Below are 19,550 nucleotides of genomic sequence, written 5' to 3' on the forward strand. Positions count from 1 at the left end.
GAGCTTTTTGGGTGAAGATGATGAAGATGCATTTAAAAGTTGTACCGATAAAAGTAAAGGATAATGATGATGAGAAAAGAGTGGGAAGAGAAGAAAATTTCTCAACTCAGTAAATCTGTGTTCATTCAAACATATTCCTGTGAATATAAATATAAATATAATAATAGACTCTAGTTCCAACTCTATTTTTCCCTTTTCACTCTGAAAGTTTCCTATTAAATCAATAATACCAAAAACTAAACTTTGAGTTATTTCAAGGGTTGAAAGTAAAATTAAAAATATTCTGTTATTCATTTGTTTGAAAGGCTGCAATTGACAATAGACAAATGCAAATGAAAATAATTTCTATTTACTTGCTTTCTTGTTATCTGTTCAACTGTCTTTAATCTTGCAATTTCAGGCAATTCAATTGTTTTGTTTCCCTCTTCACCCAACAAAGTTGAGGAAAATTTGTTTTCTTCAATAGCCTCATTCCTTAAATTATCATCAATGACTGCAAGACTTTTTTGATTGAAGACTCAACGAATAAAAAGGTTGATTCAGAGAGTAAAAAGCATTTCCTAAAATTTCAAGAATCTTGCTACCGTACCATTGAACCACGTTAAAGCGTTCAGCTAAAGATCACTATCAATCGAAACAATTGAAACGTTTAGTCATTAACGGCAGTCTCAACTTGAAACACAATTAATTTTAGATTGTCACTTTAAGTCTACCCATTGCAACGTAATTATTGCCTCTAACGTTCTTACTCATTTAATGTAAGAAATCTAACTTTGATTTGGAAAAGAAATTAGTGTTTTCAGGAGAAATTCATATTTATGGAGACATTATTGTTCCTGACTTTTGCTCTATTAATAAGTCAACCTTATTTTTTGTGCCTCTCATTCATATTAAACATGTTATTAAATCACAACGGACCGCGTGAAAGAGAAAAAAGAGAAGAAAAAAACTGAAGTTTCCTGTTCATTCAACAGAAAATAAATAGTGTCTACAATCATTTTGATAAAAATCATTAATCTTTACCTCATTTGTTATGAACACTTAGTTGATATCATTTATTCAAAAAGAAGTTAAACTATGAACGTCGGAAAAAAGAGTAAAACTGCGACTTGGAGAAACGTTGAAGACAAAAAAAAAGAAATCGTTTAACATTAATAACATTCTGTAATATAAATGACAAAAAAGTGGCAATCTTGAAGGAGAAAAAGAAAAAACGAAAGAATAAAAAAATTGAGTGAATTATCATAAACAACAATGGAAATAATTGCAAGAGAAAAGATGAAAAATGATGATTTCTTATCAATCTCAGTCAAAGTCAAATGTGAATAGCAATATTGAAGTTTTTACAAAGATGAAGGATGAAGAAAATGTTGAAGCAAATGATGATAAAAATGGTAAAACATGATAACATTGAAAACTAATAAAAGTAATAAAATAAAAATTTAATGATAAACTTGGTTGGGTTGAGACAGATTGAAGGTTAACGATAAACGATAAAGAATTGGTTCAAGTATAATAGAAACATTGTTATTGAAGAATGAAAGTTGAACCACGAAAAGGAAAAAAAATTTGATTATCTGGTTTGTTCGATGGAAGAACAAATTTTCATGTTTTCTTCTTGTTCGCCACCATTTTTGCATTGAGAACAACTTTTCAATATCTTCAAGTTACATCTTTATTGGTAAATGATGAAATGTCAACGAAATTGAAATAAACGTTTGACATTTTTCATTGAATAAATTTTGGAAACTTTTCTCTTCTTTTGCTTCTCCATTTCTCTCTTCAATATTCAACTTTCAGCATTTGCGTGAGTTTTTCTATCAAATTTCACTTCTCTTTTCATTCTGATTAGGTCAACTCGAGTTTCCCTTGCGAGTTTAACTCAACCAATAAATGTCTCAATAATACTTGCAACTTTGTTCAACGAAATTCTGTAACTTGATATATTTGTTTGACTCTTTGTTTTTGTGCACAAAAATGTAATCAATTTTATCGATAATTTTGTTTTCCTTTTATTATATTAATATTTCCTTTTTGTTGGTTATTCAATTGGTAAAATTGAATAACAATCTTGTAAAAGTTTTCAGGGTTCAAAGTTGGAAATTAATCTTTTTCTTGAGCTTTGCGATTCCTTTCAGAGTTGAAACTTTGCAACAAAACTATTGGCTTAACACGATTACGATTGAATCAAACATCTTTACTCGAAACATTTGAATTTGTTTGAGCATAAAAGTTCTGTCAAAAATTTCACACATTTGACCATTTTCTTAGAGAAAAGACTTTATTTCAATCATTCTAAATCAGAGTTTCAAAAATTTTGATAATTTATTCTTGAATAGAAAATGAATTTTCAAATTTTCTCCCAAATGTTGATGAGTTTAGCAGAAAAGTTTAGAAACTTTTTTTTTCGTTTCCACAAAAGTTAAGCTGATTATAATTATCCTTTACTTTGTTGAATCTCGAGAGTGCTAATTAACATGGAAAAATGTTGAACATTTTGTTTCATGATTATCAACTAGCAACATTGTCTTTCCATGGAAATGAGATTAAAATTTTGTCTCTGCAAAACCGCTTCGATTATAATTCTGAGGTTAAAAGAGCAATCAATTGATTCATAATTAGAATGCAAAAGGTTTTTGGATTAATTTTGGTTTCGCTCAACTTTGTGTAAATGGAGAAAAAAAGTTTAATGAGAAATCGATGAGTTGAACATTTTTTCTTTCTTCATGAGATTAAGAAGTGAAGGATAAGTTTTGTATGCTTTGGGTGACAAAAGAAAAGTAAAATTGAGAAAAGCTTTAGGTATGATAATGGGTTGGTAGTTTGAGTGGAAGACACGAAATTCAAAGATAAATCATTGTCAAAGGGATTTGCACTTTGAATGCAAATGAATTTGAAACCAATTTGGATTCAATTGTTTCTCAGTTGAGACTGAATATTGGTCAGAATGGTTTCTTCGATAAAGACAATTGCAAGTGAAAAGTGCAAAACTTAACAAATGCCAAGACAAGGGAAAAAGATATATTGGCCAAGAAGGGAAACAATAATATGGTTCAAGTGTTTGAGCGTGACTTACTTTAAAGTAAAATCGTTTTTTTCTTCTCCATCTCACCATGATGAATGGTTGAGATGTTTTTGAATGTTCCCCTGAGCTTAGGTCTGAAAGCTCATCAATGAAACGAAAAGAAAAGTAGGGAAAAGGTGAACTTGAAAACTTGTTTCTCTATTCACTTCCTGACTGATTGAGCTTGAAATGTTGATCAACTGCGAAAAAATGGTCAAAAAATTTTCTTTTCTCCTCTCATTTGATGGAAAATCTTGTCAACTTTATTCATAATTAGATTGTCGACATTTTTGGTATTCCCAGCACTTGGTAAATATTTCATTATTCAATGTTATTAATGAAGTCAACATTTTAATTTATCGTTAAACTATTCACCATTTAATCAGAGTTTACGAGTTCTAATCAATGTCAATTACTTTGTAACCATTTACTATTATCAACGTTAATATCATCATTTTGCACACTTTAACAGTTTCACTAATTTACTCATCCATGTTAGTCTTTACAGTTAATTATTTTCTTCTCCCTTCTATTTTCATTTGTCATTCTCACATAATATTAATAATCACAGAGATTACCTTTTATTAACGTTAATTTATACATAATATTGTTTCACTCCCAGCCTTCACTCCCAGTCTTTACTGTTCAGTATTAATGTTGATAACAATTGTTGATGGTTAAACAGTTTTTGGAGCAAGAAAATCAAACTGAACTGCCATCGAATACAATGCTAATCATAATTATTGTTACTATTATCAGTTTAAGCACTGGGAGGGAAAATATTTGCTATCATCTAATAGACGATTCTCTATCCGAAACGCATAGCTATAATAACATGCCATTATTACCATCATTATTATTGTTGTAACTTGTTCTGTTATTTTTTGATTATCCGTTACACTTCTTATTATCATTATGATTATTTTTCTTCTTTTCATAACGCCATTCCTTTCACCTTTACTTTCAACTTGGATAACTGATTCTTTTACTCATTCTTGTGCCTTTTAATATCTTTTTCTTGTTACCATTATGATGGTTATCATCATTAGATCAGAATTTTATCTCAACTTCTTTCTTTCTTTTCCCTTTTTTGTTCTTGATAACATGTGAATAGAAAATTAAGTAATCTTGTGTAAACATGGAAGAAGTCAAACTGACCAAAAGGTATAGTATTAGTAATAAAAGATAAAGAGCATTAGAAAAGCTTGTCATGGTATAATATATTCAGGCTGCATTCTTGGGCTCAACTGGGAGGGAATTATCAGCAGAAAATTTGACCAGATAACATGAGGTCAATCAATAAATATCGCCATAAATTCATGAGATTATTATAACAAGCCAAGTGAATAAAAATGCTCATCAAAAGACTAAAGAGTAAATTTGAATAGATTGAGTTTGATGCTAAAAAACCAAGTTAACTCAAGCTGCAACTCTACTGAGATTCACTCCACTCAAAATGCGGAATCACGAAACGGGACAGTTATAACAGCTGGGAAGTTAATTTAACTTTTGAAATTTTCCTTCAACTTTGAATTTGGCCAATTAGTATCCATTTTAATCTTGTCAAGTTGAACCAAAATTTGTTTCACATTCCGCTATGAAGATGCTGACAAGCTGGGAGTGATGAATCGACCATAAAAATGTTCGCAAACAATTTTACAAAAAACTCTCAACTCCCAGTCTCTGCATTCCCAGTCAAGTTTGAACAATAAGACTTGATAACGATAATGATAGCCATTATTAATATAATGATTAACATTTTATGCTAAAATAAAACAAACAGAGCAAAGGTTAGAATGCTGACTAGTAAAATGCTTGGCAAAATAGTCTTGACATCATTTTTTACACCAATTTTGTGAATATTATCAAAGAAAATTTTGATGCAGATAACAATGCTGATTCAAGTTTATATTGAACTTATAATGAGTTATGCGAGTTGATATTAAAGTAAAGTGAAAATAATGATAAACAGTATTAAAGAAGCATGTATATAAATTATTTACATTTGTTATTTATCTTGTCAAGGTTATTGTCATGTTGTGATATTATATGCTTGGGAGTTGAAAATGCTTACTCTGGTAATGTGAAAACATGAGAATATGAAATTGTCCTTTGAAACTCAACTGAGTCTGATTATCAGTTTCATCTACTCGCTATTGTAGAGCAACAAAATCTGATAAGTTATTCACAATTGTTGTGATGAAAATGGAAATGAGTTGATAATATGCACTCCCTGGATCATTCCCTTTTCCCTCCCTGCCATTACTATAAGAAACTTGCCTTCAATAGTTGCTCAAGTGGGTTTACAAGTTCAGTGTAAAGTGCTTCTTCAATTGACATGATTCAATCAACATCTTTAAAGGTGAACAATATTATTTATTCATTTTTATCCTTGTCCTTTTTTTACTCTCAAAACATTCAATTTCCAATTGAATTGGCAAGATTATCATGAATAAACAGGGAAAAAAGTTGATAAAATGTTTTCTCAACATGCTGGTCATTTCTAGTAAAGTATTGAAATAATTTTATTCATGTATAAATTCATGTAAATGGTGGATAAACATGATGCTTCAACACTAGTTCAAGATAAATCATTATCTTCAAATGGCCAAGTTTTCTGTTGCTTTTCCAGTTTATCATTGAAGGTATTAAAATTCACACTCGAGTTGCCGGGATAAATTGGATAGACTGAGATTATTACTGTTATCACAGTGGCAACATCTTGCATTTGTTGTAATTGCTTTTTGTTTTCTTTCAATTACAATGTTCCAAGTTCAGCATTTCTGTTATCATTTTGATTTTGATGATTTTCCATTATTTATTTTTTCCAACATTTCCACACTCTTGCCAAGATAAAAAATTCCAATTTTCACTCCCAAGAGATAATTTAATCTTCTTTGTGAATTTATATCAGATTGATTAAAAACGAAATAAGACGTAATAAGTCGATATGAAACTATGGATTCTGAATATTCATGAATCAAATCACAATATAATTCCCAGATTCGAATTGAAAGTTGGCGGAATTGAGGCGATCATAATAATTTGCTCTGAAAAATGAACTTCACAATCAAGTCAAATCATGATATTACAAGATGATTGAAAGAAACTGAATATTCTCAAGTTTCTTAGGGAAATTTAATGCATTTCGAAGTCCAAGCATGAACTTAACAGTTCAATTAATTTGATAATTTTCATCAAAAGCGACAGAAAATAAAATGTAAATTTTTTTATTCTTCAGAATACATAACAAATCCAACAATTCATGCGAACATGCAACTGAATTTCATTAGAATGCAGAAATGTGACAAATTCTTTACACAAGTACTGAGCAATTCTGAGCAATCGACTGAAGAAAATGCGATTTTCCATTTTATCATAACTTTTCTCAGAATTTTAACTGTTTTTACTTGGTAACAAAAGTGTCAATGCTAATACAAAGATAGCAATCAACTAAGCGAAAAATTGGACGAAAAACTTTTTCTTTACAAAATTTTGATTCTCTGAGTGATTGATATTCTTGATATTGCATTTGACAAGAATCACTTTCATTGAGATGAAATTATTTCACCATGAAAAGAAGCTAAATTGAAATGAGCTGACCCAATGTTTGAATAGCTTTAAAGGCCAAAGTGCAAGAAACAAATGAAAGGAATAAAAATTAATTTTTTATTGAATAAAATTTTTTCCTTTCCTAAGCAATAATTACCTTTCATTTGGGAACAAGATTTATGATGTAAAGCTATTTACTATTTTTGACTCCCAGTTTTTTGTTTTCCCATCTTGCAGTAATGAATTAAATTAGAACGAAATTGGAAATGAAAAATGAACTTCAACTTTCGCCTTTACTTTTCCTTTGTTGATGTACAAAAGTAAATGCACTTTTAATGGTAAACAGTGATTTTCAATGTCAATCCATTTGAACTTGAAATGTAAAAGTTGCATTAATATACTATTAGCAAATGTTGCCATTTACTGAACATCAAGTTATTGAACATTGGAAGAGGCAGAAAAAAAGTGAAATGAAAACGTTATTTAAGCGAAGTAAATGCATTTTCCATCATCATCATTATCATGTACTTTATCATGAAAGTAAAGAAAAGTTATATCAAGTAAAAAAATATGATCAAGATTGATTGATAATTGTTCATTTGAAATCCTACTCTTTCCAGACTCGAACTTTTTGTTCACTGTTAATCTGAAAATGATTATCTTTGATTAGTTCGTTTCCATTAAACTTGCAGTTTATATTTTATGTTCAATGTTGAAGAGAAAAACCTTTTTCCACTTTTCTCTTGAAATGTTTCAAATTGTTTCGTTTTCAAGTTAATATGGTTAACCACGTTAGACAATTTGTATCTCGTCTCGACTTGTTTCAGTTTATCATTAAATGTTTAAAGTGTGCATAAAGTGTACACTTGAGCCATTCTTGTCGAGTTGAAAAGGTCAACATTAATTGTATTCACTTTGAAATTATGTCTTTTAAACGTTTATTTTGTCAAATGTAAAATTGAAATTTAAATACAACGTTTTAAGTTTACTTTGTTTGCTGTCAGTTTGCATTTATTTCATTAAAGTTGAGTTTACATTTGCTCTCATTTTACGAGTTTACCTATTGAATTATTCAAAGTAAACTTTGAATAGCAAATGAACTTTCAATAACTTTTATTAAATGGTTTAATGAAAATTAGATGCAAGGCAATTGTCTGAATGAAAATTTATCGATTTACTTTAGTAGTTTGATTTGGAATTAAGGAAATCAATCTGTTTCCATTTTGATGAGCAACCAAATTAATCTTGTTGATCAACTTATGTCTCATTAAATATTATTATCTTTATTGCCTGGAGTCATCTTTTGCCTAGTTTTGGTTACATGAGAATAAAATATTTCAAATGTTTAACTGGGAATGGGAAAAAGGATGGAAAGGTGAAGCTTCATTAAGAGCTAGACATTTTGTCTTTGTTGGCCTCCTCATTAGCTTCAACTGAACTCAACTCGACATTTTCATAATGACTTGACTTAATTATCAAACAGTTGGAGAAGCAATTGTCGGAATATTTATTCAATCTCGAGTTGAGTAATTTGATTAAGCAAACCAATTGCCTTTACTAAATCAAATTGGATTGGTGAAGTTGAAATAATTACAATTTGTTTATCATTTTCACAGTTTATTGAACCACAGACAGATGCTATTTTCATGGAATTAATCAGTTTTCAGAGAAAAATTTTCTTCTAATCTGATTCATGTCTTTGTTGCCTTTTACCTTCCCAGCTGACTGGGAGTGGAAATTATTTTATCAAGAAATTTCATCAATAGGAAACAATTGAATTTATTCGCAACCGAAACTCATTTATTCGTTTATTAAAGGAAATAAAGAATATCCGTTATCATCATTCTCATGGATGATATCATTTGATGATAATAATGCTGGGAGTTATTTTCTCGTTTCCTTTGCTTGGACAAGTTCAATTGGATATTTTTGTGTTTGCCTTCCTTGACTAGGTGTGTAAGTTTAAATGAACTGTATCATGATGTAAACGATTTTCAAGTGAGAAAAAAAATTCACCATGAGGTTGGAAGAAAATAAAAAGGAAATTGAAATAATAAACTCGGAAATTTTGAATGCTCATCATGAGTCTTGCTATTTCAAGAGTCATTATCTTCACGACAGTTTCATCTTTGAAAGGTTAAACGGTTTTGGAAATTCAGAAAAAATTAAGAAATTATTTGAAAGAAAACACCTTTTGATGGCAAAGCAAGGGAATGATGGACTACTGGGAAGGTAAATGATGTCTGTTTTGTTTTTTTTCTGGATAAATTCTTTTTCTCTTCATTCCAAGGATTAGTTTTTGAAATGTTCAATTTTAGGTTTTAAAGCTGATCAGTACAGAATAAAAGAAGAAAATTGAATGCTGGAAAATACAGGGAATGATGAGTAAGAGTAAAGGGAAAGTTTTCACTCAACATGAAAATACCAGACTATAATAGCCACTTAATCGCTTGCTGTAAGAAAAAGACAAATTCTTAATGGGTCAAAGTTTAGATTATCTTAATTCTGTTACCATTTCAAGACATTTCTCTACTCACTCCCAGACCAGAGCATAAAAAAGGTCAACTCCCTGGCTTCAATTGCAACCTTTTTTATCTTCATCTTTTTCGCTTCCCAATTCATTGAATGTTACATTTTAAATCATTTACTCTAAGCGTGGAAAAAATCTTTGCTTTCAATCATGAACATTATGATTTGCACGGTTCTTACTGTCTAGATATTGACTCAACTCAAATAATCTATTGGGAAGGAAAAACTATTAAATTAAATAGCTTCATCTTATTTTGATAAAAGTCCAAGGAAAAATTTCTATTGAAGAAAATATCTCCAAATCTTTCAGTCAACTTGCACAATTTACTAAGTAAATGCTAAAGAATCCAACTCTACAGGGAGTTTTTTGGCACCAAGAACTGGGAGTTATTTTTACTTATGAAGCATTTGTTTAATGCTCACCAAAGCTAAAAAAAGTGCGATGAGAACAAGTTAAATTGATGAAAGAATTGCTATCAATTTCTCAGTTATCAGAATAAATCAGATGGCCATTTCAATTCAGTGCTTTGAATTTAGTTTTTTTCGTGAAAGATTCTCTGAACTTTTATCAGTTCCATACAATTGATCCTTAATCCTGATATAGCTAAGCAAGTCAAAGACTATTTCATTCTCAATCTAATCTTAATTTGCTGCAATTTCAAATGTAAGCCATGAAACTTGGAACTTTGCTCATTATCATGAAAAAAACATCGTACACTTTAATCACATTGAAACACACGCTTTTACACTCAACTCAATATTCAAATTTGAATCTCTTTCCAAGCATAAAATAATGCATCTTATAAGGAGAGAAAAGAACGAAAAGAAATGGCGAAAATTCTCATCTTCATCATTCTCATCTTGTTCATCCAATTTTCTCCTTTTCTTCTTCCATTTGCATCTTCATTTTGCAATCTCATCCACTTAAACCTTTTCCTCTTTTACATATCATTATAATAATATGCTTTTGATTCTATTTTATCATTATCATTATCATCATAATAATCATCATTATTATCTTTCTTTAACTCGCAGCTCATTCAATATCTATCATTTCATTATCTATCTCATTTTATTCCTTCTTTTGACGTAACAATTGGTTTGGAGTAAAATAAAGATGGAAAGAAGAAGGGAATGAGAAGAAAATTATGGCAATGATTATTTCAGCTTTATTTTCATTCTTTTCTGTTTTCAACTCTTTTGATTTATCCAACCATGATCATGGTTATCATAATGTGGCTAAAATTGAATCTTTTAATGTATTCAAATTGATAGGTTAGATGAAGCTTTATAAATATCACAATTCATCTCTCATTATTCAAATTGAAGGAAGGCAAAAAAAACAAAATCATAATAATTGAGATAATAAGGTTGTGACAGGAGAAAAGGAAAAACAAAGAAATTCTTGATAAATAGCAAAATGAAATTTATTAAAACAAATGAAGTTTGAATTGCATAACTATGAATTATCTCTTCAAGAAAACCTTGAGCATTGAGATATTTATTTTATTCATGGCTGGGAGTGCAATAGAAACTTATTCTTTGAATTATGCAGGGAGTTGAACAGGAAGTGCCACAGGGAGTGAGACAGGGAGTAAAGTTGGGACTAGGACTGGGAGTTGAAATGCAAGTGTCGTTGGGAGTTTAACAGGAAGTTATACGAGGAGTGTTTCTGGGAGTATAGCAAGGGAATGATGCTGTAAGGGATACTGGGAGTGATAAAGGGAGTGAAATTCTTGTTTAGGTTCGCAGGGTAAATACAATATGAGAAACTGTAGAGTTGAAGTAGAGGACAAAATTGATGAGAAAATGCTTGGCTCTGGGAATGATTGCTTTTCAGTTGAATGTTGAAGGAAAAAGTTGTTATTTGACTCTGGTCAAAAACTGGCAACATTATCTTCCGATTCGGAAGGAAATAGACCAAAAGTATCCTCATCATTTCTTTTCCAAGTTGTAAACAGTTAAGTGTTTAAGAATCTTGAGAAACGTTGAATGAGAAAAAGATAGCAAAAAAGTAAGATCTAATAGCGAGTCTGATGGAGAAAATGTTACCAATGAGTTATTCGTACTGGACTGGACTGACAAGTAGACATGAAGATGTAAAGACAAGAATAATGTTCAACTTGGAAAGCAAAGTCATGAACCTTTTTATTTGCTTATCTTCAACTTGTCAACTTTTTGCTTCTCACCTTCAAGATAATGTTGCAAATTTTTTCATTCCATTTCCTTTCCCAGATCAATATCAAACTGGGAGTGGAAAACGTTGAAAATGTTTGTTGCAAGTGAAAATTTTCACTCGGCGAATCACTTCATTTTTGTCGTTTCTCAATTTCATGCAAAGTAATTAAATATTTATTGATGACTTAAACTTGGCTCTACCATAATTACTCGAATCAAGTTTCAAGAATTTTAATTATCCATTCCGAAAAGATAGATGATCTTTTCTTGCTTCATTTTTCACTCTACTTGATGGTGAAAATTTTCATCTTGTTAACTCCCATTCAAGCAAGGAAATTGAAGAAAAGAGGGAAAAGAAGGAAAAAAAGAGAAACGATGAAAGTTTCACTTTCACTGGATGCTAATTATTTATATATTGATTAAAGTCTCGAGTCTTGTTGAACCATCAAGTTAATTGATTATGATTGTTATTTACTGCGAACCGTAAGTCTTTCAATTGTCTCTTCAATCCCTAAGAATGTAAACATTAATAAGAGTAAAAACAATGGTATCAAGTATCAAGTATTAATAACGAAGAAAAGAGAAGAAGAAGACGAAAAAACGAAGAAAAAGACGAAGAAGGCAAGTGATGAGATAATTGAAATAAGAACTCGAAACTTCTTTTCCTCGAAAACTAGGCCAAAACTCGAAGGTCAAAGATGACAGTCTAAATAAAAGTCAAGATTAAATGCAAAGATTTCAACGTTTTGAAGCGAAAACAAAATGAAATTAAATTTTCAATTGAAATCCTTTTCTTTAGATTCAAAGAGCAAAGTGAAAAAATTGAAGGCAAAGTTGGCTTCTGCAAGTCGCTCAACCAGTGCTCGTCCAACCTCCACAGGTGATTCAAATGGTGATCCCATGGTAATCAATGAACTCGACTCTTCACCCGGTGCTGTGGCTGATCGAACCTTTGACTTTCCAATTCGATATCCAAGGTCGATTGAAAGAGCAATTACAAATGCCATGTTCATAGCTCAGCACATTGACAATGCCGATGAATTTGAAAGTGTAAGTACGATCCAGAAATGATTAACTTTTCCTCTTCTCATTTCACCTTTTCCTTTTCACTAAACTCGAATCAACTTTTTGCTCAACTATCGAAATTGATTATTACTTGTTATGAATAGAAATTTTGATTTTCGTTTTTTTTGTCTTTTTTGTTCGCTCATTGCTTCCAAGACTAAACTTTATTGATTCATTGAGATAGAGTAAAGGCTCAATAAACAATCAAAAACTTTGTTATCCATAAAAATCCAAGTAAATCCATTAATATTATCGCAAGATTAAACTTGTTATTATTCTCAACTAATCATGTATCTTATTAGTTTCACCTCATTCAAGAGTAAACTCATAACCTTTAATAACATTACACTTGGATGAACTTTTTTTCTTCCTTCTCTCTTCTCATATCTCAACCAGAATTTAAATTATCGTTAAAATTGGTAAAAATAAAGAGAAAAGGAGAGAAAAAGTTTTCTCAACTTTTTTTTCTCCAAATTGTTTTCTTCTTCTTTTTCGTATTTGTTCAATTGATTGAACCATTTCGACTCTTTACAGGTCAATATGTATTCATTGTATTAGTATGTTTACTTTTAAACTGGAAGAATAAGAAAAAGGAAAAACTCAATTTTTTCGCTTTTGGAATAAATTTATTCTTCGTTTATTCCACTCTTTTGGTCAAACTCAGTTTACTAATAAACTATGTCAATGCTTGTATTATAAAGCCAATCGATTGTCAGGGTTAAGAGCAGGATAAATACTCTACTTGTTCAATCTTATCGAGTCAGCTTTAGGTTCAGCGAGAAGGAAGAAGAAGGAAAAAAAGATGAAAATAATGTACTTTGAGTATAAGAAAATTTTCCTATCCAGAATCAAGTGAATGAAACTGTATAAAGAGGAATAAAGTATGGATTAGTCGGGAAGATGGAAGAGAGAAAATGTTATTAGAACATTTTGGTATCAAAAAATATCTCAAAGATGAAGATAAGAGATGAAAGAGTCAAGAATAACTTGGCTGGTTGATAAAGATAAAGATGATAATAAGGAGAAGCAGGAATAAGAATTATACTTTTCTTCATCTTCTTGAGCCTAAAGAATAAAGTTGAGCCGAAGAGAAAAAAAGGAAAATGCCAAAGATTTCTTATCCATTAAGAATTAAGTGGCAATTCAATGTTTAATCTAATTGGTATAATATAACATTGAAATGCCTAGCATTTAATGAAATATTATCTTATTGTGAATAAAAAAGGAAAATTTTGCATTCGATTTGCTTCTTCTTCTTCTTCTTTTTCCTTTAGTCGATTCAATTGAATTTCAATTTACTTTCAATCCAATTAAGATTAATACGATTACTCCAAGTCTTGAGCTTCTTTTGTGGTTAAAGACAACCTTTAATACTCGAGTTTACCAACAAAAGGTAATCAATCAAATGAGAAATTGTTTAATCTTCAATTTTGAGTTTCAAAAAATCGAGCAACAATTTGTATCAAGAACAACTCTTTCTAATGTTAATATTTTTCATTACGAGTTATTACAAGTAAACTTTTGTTGAACCCAGAAAATGATTATGATTTACTGGGAAAAGGTGAAAAGTGTTAAGAGGAAAAGAATGATGAAAATTGTAACAATCATTATAATGATAATGATAACCATAATGAGAGCCATTTGAATAAAATTATCTGGTTAACATGAAATGTTGGCAGCAACTTGCCTTCTCCGTCTTTTTGCTTCAACATTTCTATTTTTACTCTTTTCTTCTTCTTCTTCACCTTATATTATTCCTTATTATTTCATATTGATACTGATAAAGCAACTTTAAAGGCAACGTTTAAGGAGTAAAATGAGTTAACGTTTAAATGTGCTTCTATGGCAATCAACTTTTTATTTATCTTATTATCATTATTATTGCTCTTGTTATTGTTATCATTATTATTATTTTATTATTGTTGTTGGTTTAGATTTAGCTTTTAATATTATTAGTCTTGGTATTAGTTATGTTTACTGGTTATCCATTTTGTAGCTTTGAATTATAATGGGAATTGAAAGTAATTTATCTTTTGGAAACATTTTCCTTGTTTTTTTTGCTAAAGCTTTGCGCGCTCAATTGAAACCATTGTTAACCAAAATTGAGACCTAATTTTATAGATTTACATTTGACTAATTTTTAGACTTTGGGTTTTATGTTTAAAGGGAAATTGATTGTCAATTTAAACCAACATTTTACAATCATTTTGTTGGTTTGAGATTTTGATTTCTTTAATTGAATGTTAATTTTCTGGTTTCTTTTCTGGTTTAGATGCGAGAAGATTGGAAATATGTTGCTCTGGTCTTGGATCGGATATTTCTCTGGTTCTTCACTATGGCCTGTATTTCGGGTACTTTTGGTATCTTTATTCAAGCTCCATCTTGGTATGACAAGACTCAACCGATTGATGTTCAACGATCTCATATTGCCAGGACTTATGTTGCTGATTTTCCCGAGTTATCTGAGCTTATCCAGTGATGATCAAATGCTCTTAAAAGGCTCTTTATTGTTGCGGTTATTGAGCATTTTGACAATGAATTTGAAGCTCAAATTTGATTTATTCATTGTATTAAAATGTAAATTTGTCTCAATTGATATACTATTTTAATACCAAATAAATGAATCGTAAATAAAGATTTTCTCGTCTCATTTTTTATTGTACTTTGGAAACAGAAATTTCTATTTCCATTAGTGAATTAGTATTGTTGGTTGTAATTTTTTAGTAAATTTTTAAAGATATTATTTTAGTTTAATGCGATTAAATGTATTTTGTGAATTAAACTGATTAAAATGAAATAAAACCTTTAGATTTGCTTTAGAGTTTGTTTTATGGGTTTACTTTGTTTAAACTTGGCGCTCTCTGCACATGCACCTTTAGGTTTTGGTTTGCTTGTTTACCCGGGAAATCATCTTGTTTTGTTGAACACTTCTCGTTTGGTGGATTTGTTTTTCTTCTTCTATTTTGTTCAATGGGTGTTTAGTTGATTTGTTTAAATTTAGTTTGTTTCTACATTCATACTGGCTTAATTCAATCTAAATGTCCAATCGACGCAAGAGACGTAGTAATCAAGTTGACCAGGAGCTTAATGATGATGCTCCAGATGAAAATGTTGATGGTCCTTTCTCTAGGGGTTCCATCATCAGGATTCGTCTTAAAAATTTCATGTAAGTTTAATTAACCTATTTATTTATTATCTTAAGACTCTAGATTTGTCAGGCTCTAAGTCTAAATCGTTTATTTTATTCGGAATCTTAATTGTCATTGTTTGTGAATTCATTATATACATATAAAATATGTTTTCATTTTTTTTCTCAGGACGTACAAGAGTGTGGAACTCCATGCTGGGCCTTATTTGAACATGGTTCTGGGTCCAAACGGAACTGGTAAATCAGCTCTAGTTTGTGCCATAATTGTTGGTTTAGGAGGAGATCCTTCAGCCACCGGACGTTCCGGCCAACTTAATGAGTATATTCGATTTGGTTGTCCTTACGCTCAAACCGAGATTGAATTATTCAATCCATCAGGTGATAATTATGTTATCAAGAGAAAAATTTCTACTTCTGGGGATGGTAAAAGTAAATCGGATTGGTTATTGAACAAAGTGCCAAAAAAGTTATCTGAAATTAAGGAATTGATATCAAGCTTAAACATTCGAGTTAGTAACCTGTGTCAATTTTTACCTCAAGAGAAAGTGGTAGAGTTCGCTCGGATGAATCCTGTGCAGCTATTGGAAAATACTCAAAAAGCTGCTGGTGATGAAAACATGTTTACCACTCATGAAAAGCTTATAAAGTACAGCGATAAGATCAAGGAGCTCCGTAAAAAGAAAGCCAATTTAGATCAACAACTAGCTACTGATCAACACTTAACTGATCGTTTGATTGAAGCGGTTGAACGAGTTAGAGAAAAGGAGCAATATGCCGAGAAATTGAGTTGGTTACAAAAAAAGAAGCCTTGGCTCGAATTCGAGCAAGTTCGACAAGAATATGTTGAAGCAAAGGCAAATTTGGAGAGACGAGTTAAAGAATACGAAAAGAGTAGATCTCAAAATAAGCCTTTGGAAGAGAAAGTCGACAAGGAGAAAGCAGCCATGAATAAAGCAATAGCTGAAACTAAAGCGTCTTTAGAAGAGCTCAAACCATCAATTCACCTTGTTCACAATCACAAAAAGGAATATGATAAATTATGTGATAAGATAGCTGAGGCCTTAACCGAGTTGGATGGAAAAAAGAAAATTGAAGAAACCAGAATAAAAGATGTTAAAAAGTTAGAATCGGAAAAGAGTTTGCTTCAAGAAAGACTTGATGCATCGGCTGACGAAAACTATGCTGGCCGAATCGAAGAGATCGAACATGAAATAACGGAAAAACATACAAGCCTGAAACAGCTTACAATTAGCAAGGATAAAATGGTCCAAGAAATTGAAAAAATGAAAGAAAGATATCGACAGCTCAGAAGTGAAAGAGATCAAATCATCAATGTTGAAGTGCGAAGACGAGAGCTTCTCAAAAGAACTGATCCAAAGGTTTGGGATGCAGCTGAATGGCTTCGTCGTAACCGAGAAAAGTTCAGTCGTATGATCTATGAACCCATGATGACTCAAATAAATGTGAAATGTGCTGAGTGGATCTGCTATGTCGAAGCTACTATTCCAAGACGAGATTTGGTCGCATTTGTTTGTGAAGATATAGAGGATCTTAAAAAGTTTACAACCATGTTGAAAAGAGATAATCTCAATGTAAATGTTGTTCAAGCCCCAGGTGCAGATGATGTGAACATGGACCCCAAGCTGCCTATGGATGATCTATCTCCTTATGGATTCAAGCATTACATCAAAGATTTGTTCGATGCTCCTGACGCCATAACCCGATATTTGTGTAAAAATTATAATCTTCATAATGTTCCTGTTGGTGATGAAGATGTAGATTCAAATCGATTCCTCAGAGAAAATAGTCAAATTCAAAGATTCTTTTGCGGTAATACATCTCATTCTTGGACGGTTTCTCGTTATGACAGAGAAAAGGTCATCTCAACTGATCGCTTGAGAGACCCATCTCTGTTAGTAATGATTGTAGATAATGTTCGTAAACGCCAAATCGAAGAAAGAATGGAAGCTATTCAATCCAAAGGAAAAGCGCTTGAAAGTGAAAAAGCATCTATGGAAGAAAAGATCGAACATTTACGCAGTCAAATGTATTCTCTTCGTGATACGAGAAAACAATTGATTGACAAAAGAGACGAGAAAAAAATCTTACAAACTCGAATTCAACAAAAAACTGAACAAATCAATCGAAAATTGAGCGAAAAAATTGATTTAGAAAGTGAAAAAGTCAAAATCAAATCAGTTTTGGAGTCTCTTTTGGAAAAGAAAATGGAAAAGTTGGATTTAATCAATAAAGGCTTGGAAAAATGTGTCAACCTTAATTCAAAGAAACTTGCCGCCGAAGTCACGACCAACTCTGCAAAAAGGCGTCTTCAGAAAGCCAAAGATGAACTTGATAAATCTAATAAGAAATTTGAGAATTATGAAACAGATATTGAACGGTTAAAAGAAATTAGAGATGAAGCACGCCGAGAAGCCAAAAAGAAACAAAAAGATGCCCAGCTTGCCATTAATTGCAATGAAGCTGAGCTACCCAAAGACGTCAAAAACAGATTCAAAAAGCTTCCTGATACTCTACCCGAAGTTGAAGAAGAAATGCGAAGACTTGCCCTAAGAATGTCCAGTATGGAAGAGCTTTGCGATGAATCTGTTCTCAATGATTACAATCAACAAACTGATCTTATTAAACGAAGAAAACGAGAAATTGATTTAGTTTCCGCCGATTTAAGGCTTATTGAAAGTGATGTTGCAGCTTTTAAAGGTCGCTGGATACCTGCTATCCAAGAACTAATTGGTCGCATCGACAAAAATTTTTCAAAATTTATGTCTCGACTGGAATACGCCGGTGACGTTTCCCTCTCTCATGGTGATGATCCTGTAAGTTCATCGCTTTAAATTTCTCTTTTTATTCCACTTTGATTTTACTAAATTTTTGCCTTTCTTTTGCAGGAGGACTTTTCTACTTATGGAATTTCAATCAAAGTTCGTTATCGTGACAATGAAACTCTTAAAGAATTATCAGCTTTCCATCAAAGCGGAGGTGAACGTAGTGTTGCTACTATGATTTATATGATCGCGTTGCAAGAATTGACTAAAGTTCCTTTCCGAATCGTAGATGAAATCAATCAGGTAAGCTATAGAAAACACTTAACTCTTTTCATTCTTTGCTAATTTATTTTTTTTATTCTTCTCAGGGCATGGATGATACTAATGAAAGACGGGTTTTCGATCTCATTGTAGAGACAGCGAGTACCAATTCGTCTCAATACTTTTTATTTTCTCCTAAACTGTTACCAAAGCTAACCTACACCGATCGAATGCATATTCACGTCATTTTCAATGGACCCAAATTTTCTGTGGACTGGAATCGTTGTAAAGCTCAAATAGCTGCTTAATATTTCTATAGCAATGTATAATTTAGCAGCAAAAATGTAGCTAATTTAGTCAATATTTCATTTTTTCTCATTCCAGTGAACCACTTAAAGACAAGTTAAACATTTATTTTTGTGTTCTGCTACTATTTTGTCTATCATAAGAGTTTAATAAAACAAAGTGTTGTATTTTGACCTATGATTTGTGCAGTCTTTAATTCTTCCATTGATCAATTCAATCTAAATTGTACCATCTAAATTGTAATTATAAGCTATTTGTAATTAATGTGCTTTTTTAAATATCACTAAGACTCGAATTGTTCAAACTTCTCTCGTAAATCATCCAATCTATCGATTTCTTAAAAATGTTAATTTATCGCTCATCTTTGACCTAACATGCTAAATTCAGTAACTTAATAACCATTTTACCATTCCATTGTATCATCTTGAGTATGAATCGGATAATTCAATGAAATGTGAACATAAATTGGTTTCACAAAAGATATTTGAAGGATCCCGCTTCTCTATTTCTAACAACATGCATTTGTGGAGCAATGTGAAGAATGGAGTTTCTGGTTCGAAATTTGACAATGGTACTCTAAAACCAATCAAATTGAACCCTGGACATTTATAGATAATCTCTCATTAATTAGCCATGCGATGTTTAATAGCCGACGAGTTTGGCT

The 19,550-nt window shown here is 31.2% G+C and overlaps 2 protein-coding genes across 2 annotated transcripts in view; both read left to right on the top strand.

The window, feature by feature from the left end:
* Positions 1–15,025, top strand: part of LOC107362930 (acetylcholine receptor subunit alpha-L1) — a 29,281-nt gene extending 14,256 nt beyond the window's left edge. Inside the window, exons 7-8 of the mRNA XM_015930067.3 lie at positions 12,123–12,373; positions 14,661–15,025. Of these exons, the coding sequence (XP_015785553.2) occupies positions 12,123–12,373; positions 14,661–14,867 (458 nt within the window). The 3' untranslated portion in view covers positions 14,868–15,025. The remainder of the gene's footprint in view (positions 1–12,122; positions 12,374–14,660) is intronic.
* Positions 15,026–15,319: 294 nt separating this feature from the next.
* Positions 15,320–19,066, top strand: SMC5 (structural maintenance of chromosomes 5). Its single transcript, XM_089269285.1, has 4 exons — positions 15,320–15,554; positions 15,706–18,370; positions 18,443–18,622; positions 18,688–19,066. Exons 1-4 carry the CDS (start codon positions 15,427–15,429, stop codon positions 18,886–18,888), a joined length of 3,174 nt encoding a protein of 1,057 aa, XP_089125411.1. The 5' UTR covers positions 15,320–15,426; the 3' UTR covers positions 18,889–19,066.
* The last annotated feature ends 484 nt before the right edge of the window (positions 19,067–19,550 follow it).

This window comes from Tetranychus urticae, chromosome 3 (assembly GCF_039701765.1).
Source record: "Tetranychus urticae isolate SD_2017Ah chromosome 3, NJAU_TeUrti_SD_1.0, whole genome shotgun sequence".
Taxonomy (NCBI): Eukaryota; Metazoa; Arthropoda; class Arachnida; order Trombidiformes; family Tetranychidae; genus Tetranychus; species Tetranychus urticae.

Coding starts and splice junctions, on each gene's coding strand:
- SMC5 (XM_089269285.1), top strand. CDS start 15,427: ATGTCCAATCGACGCAAGAGACGTAGTAATCAAGTTGACCAGGAGCTT. Junction 15,555..15,705: donor ATTCGTCTTAAAAATTTCAT/GTAAGTTTAATT, acceptor TTTTTTTCTCAG/GACGTACAAGAGTGTGGAAC. Junction 18,623..18,687: donor TCGTAGATGAAATCAATCAG/GTAAGCTATAGA, acceptor TATTCTTCTCAG/GGCATGGATGATACTAATGA.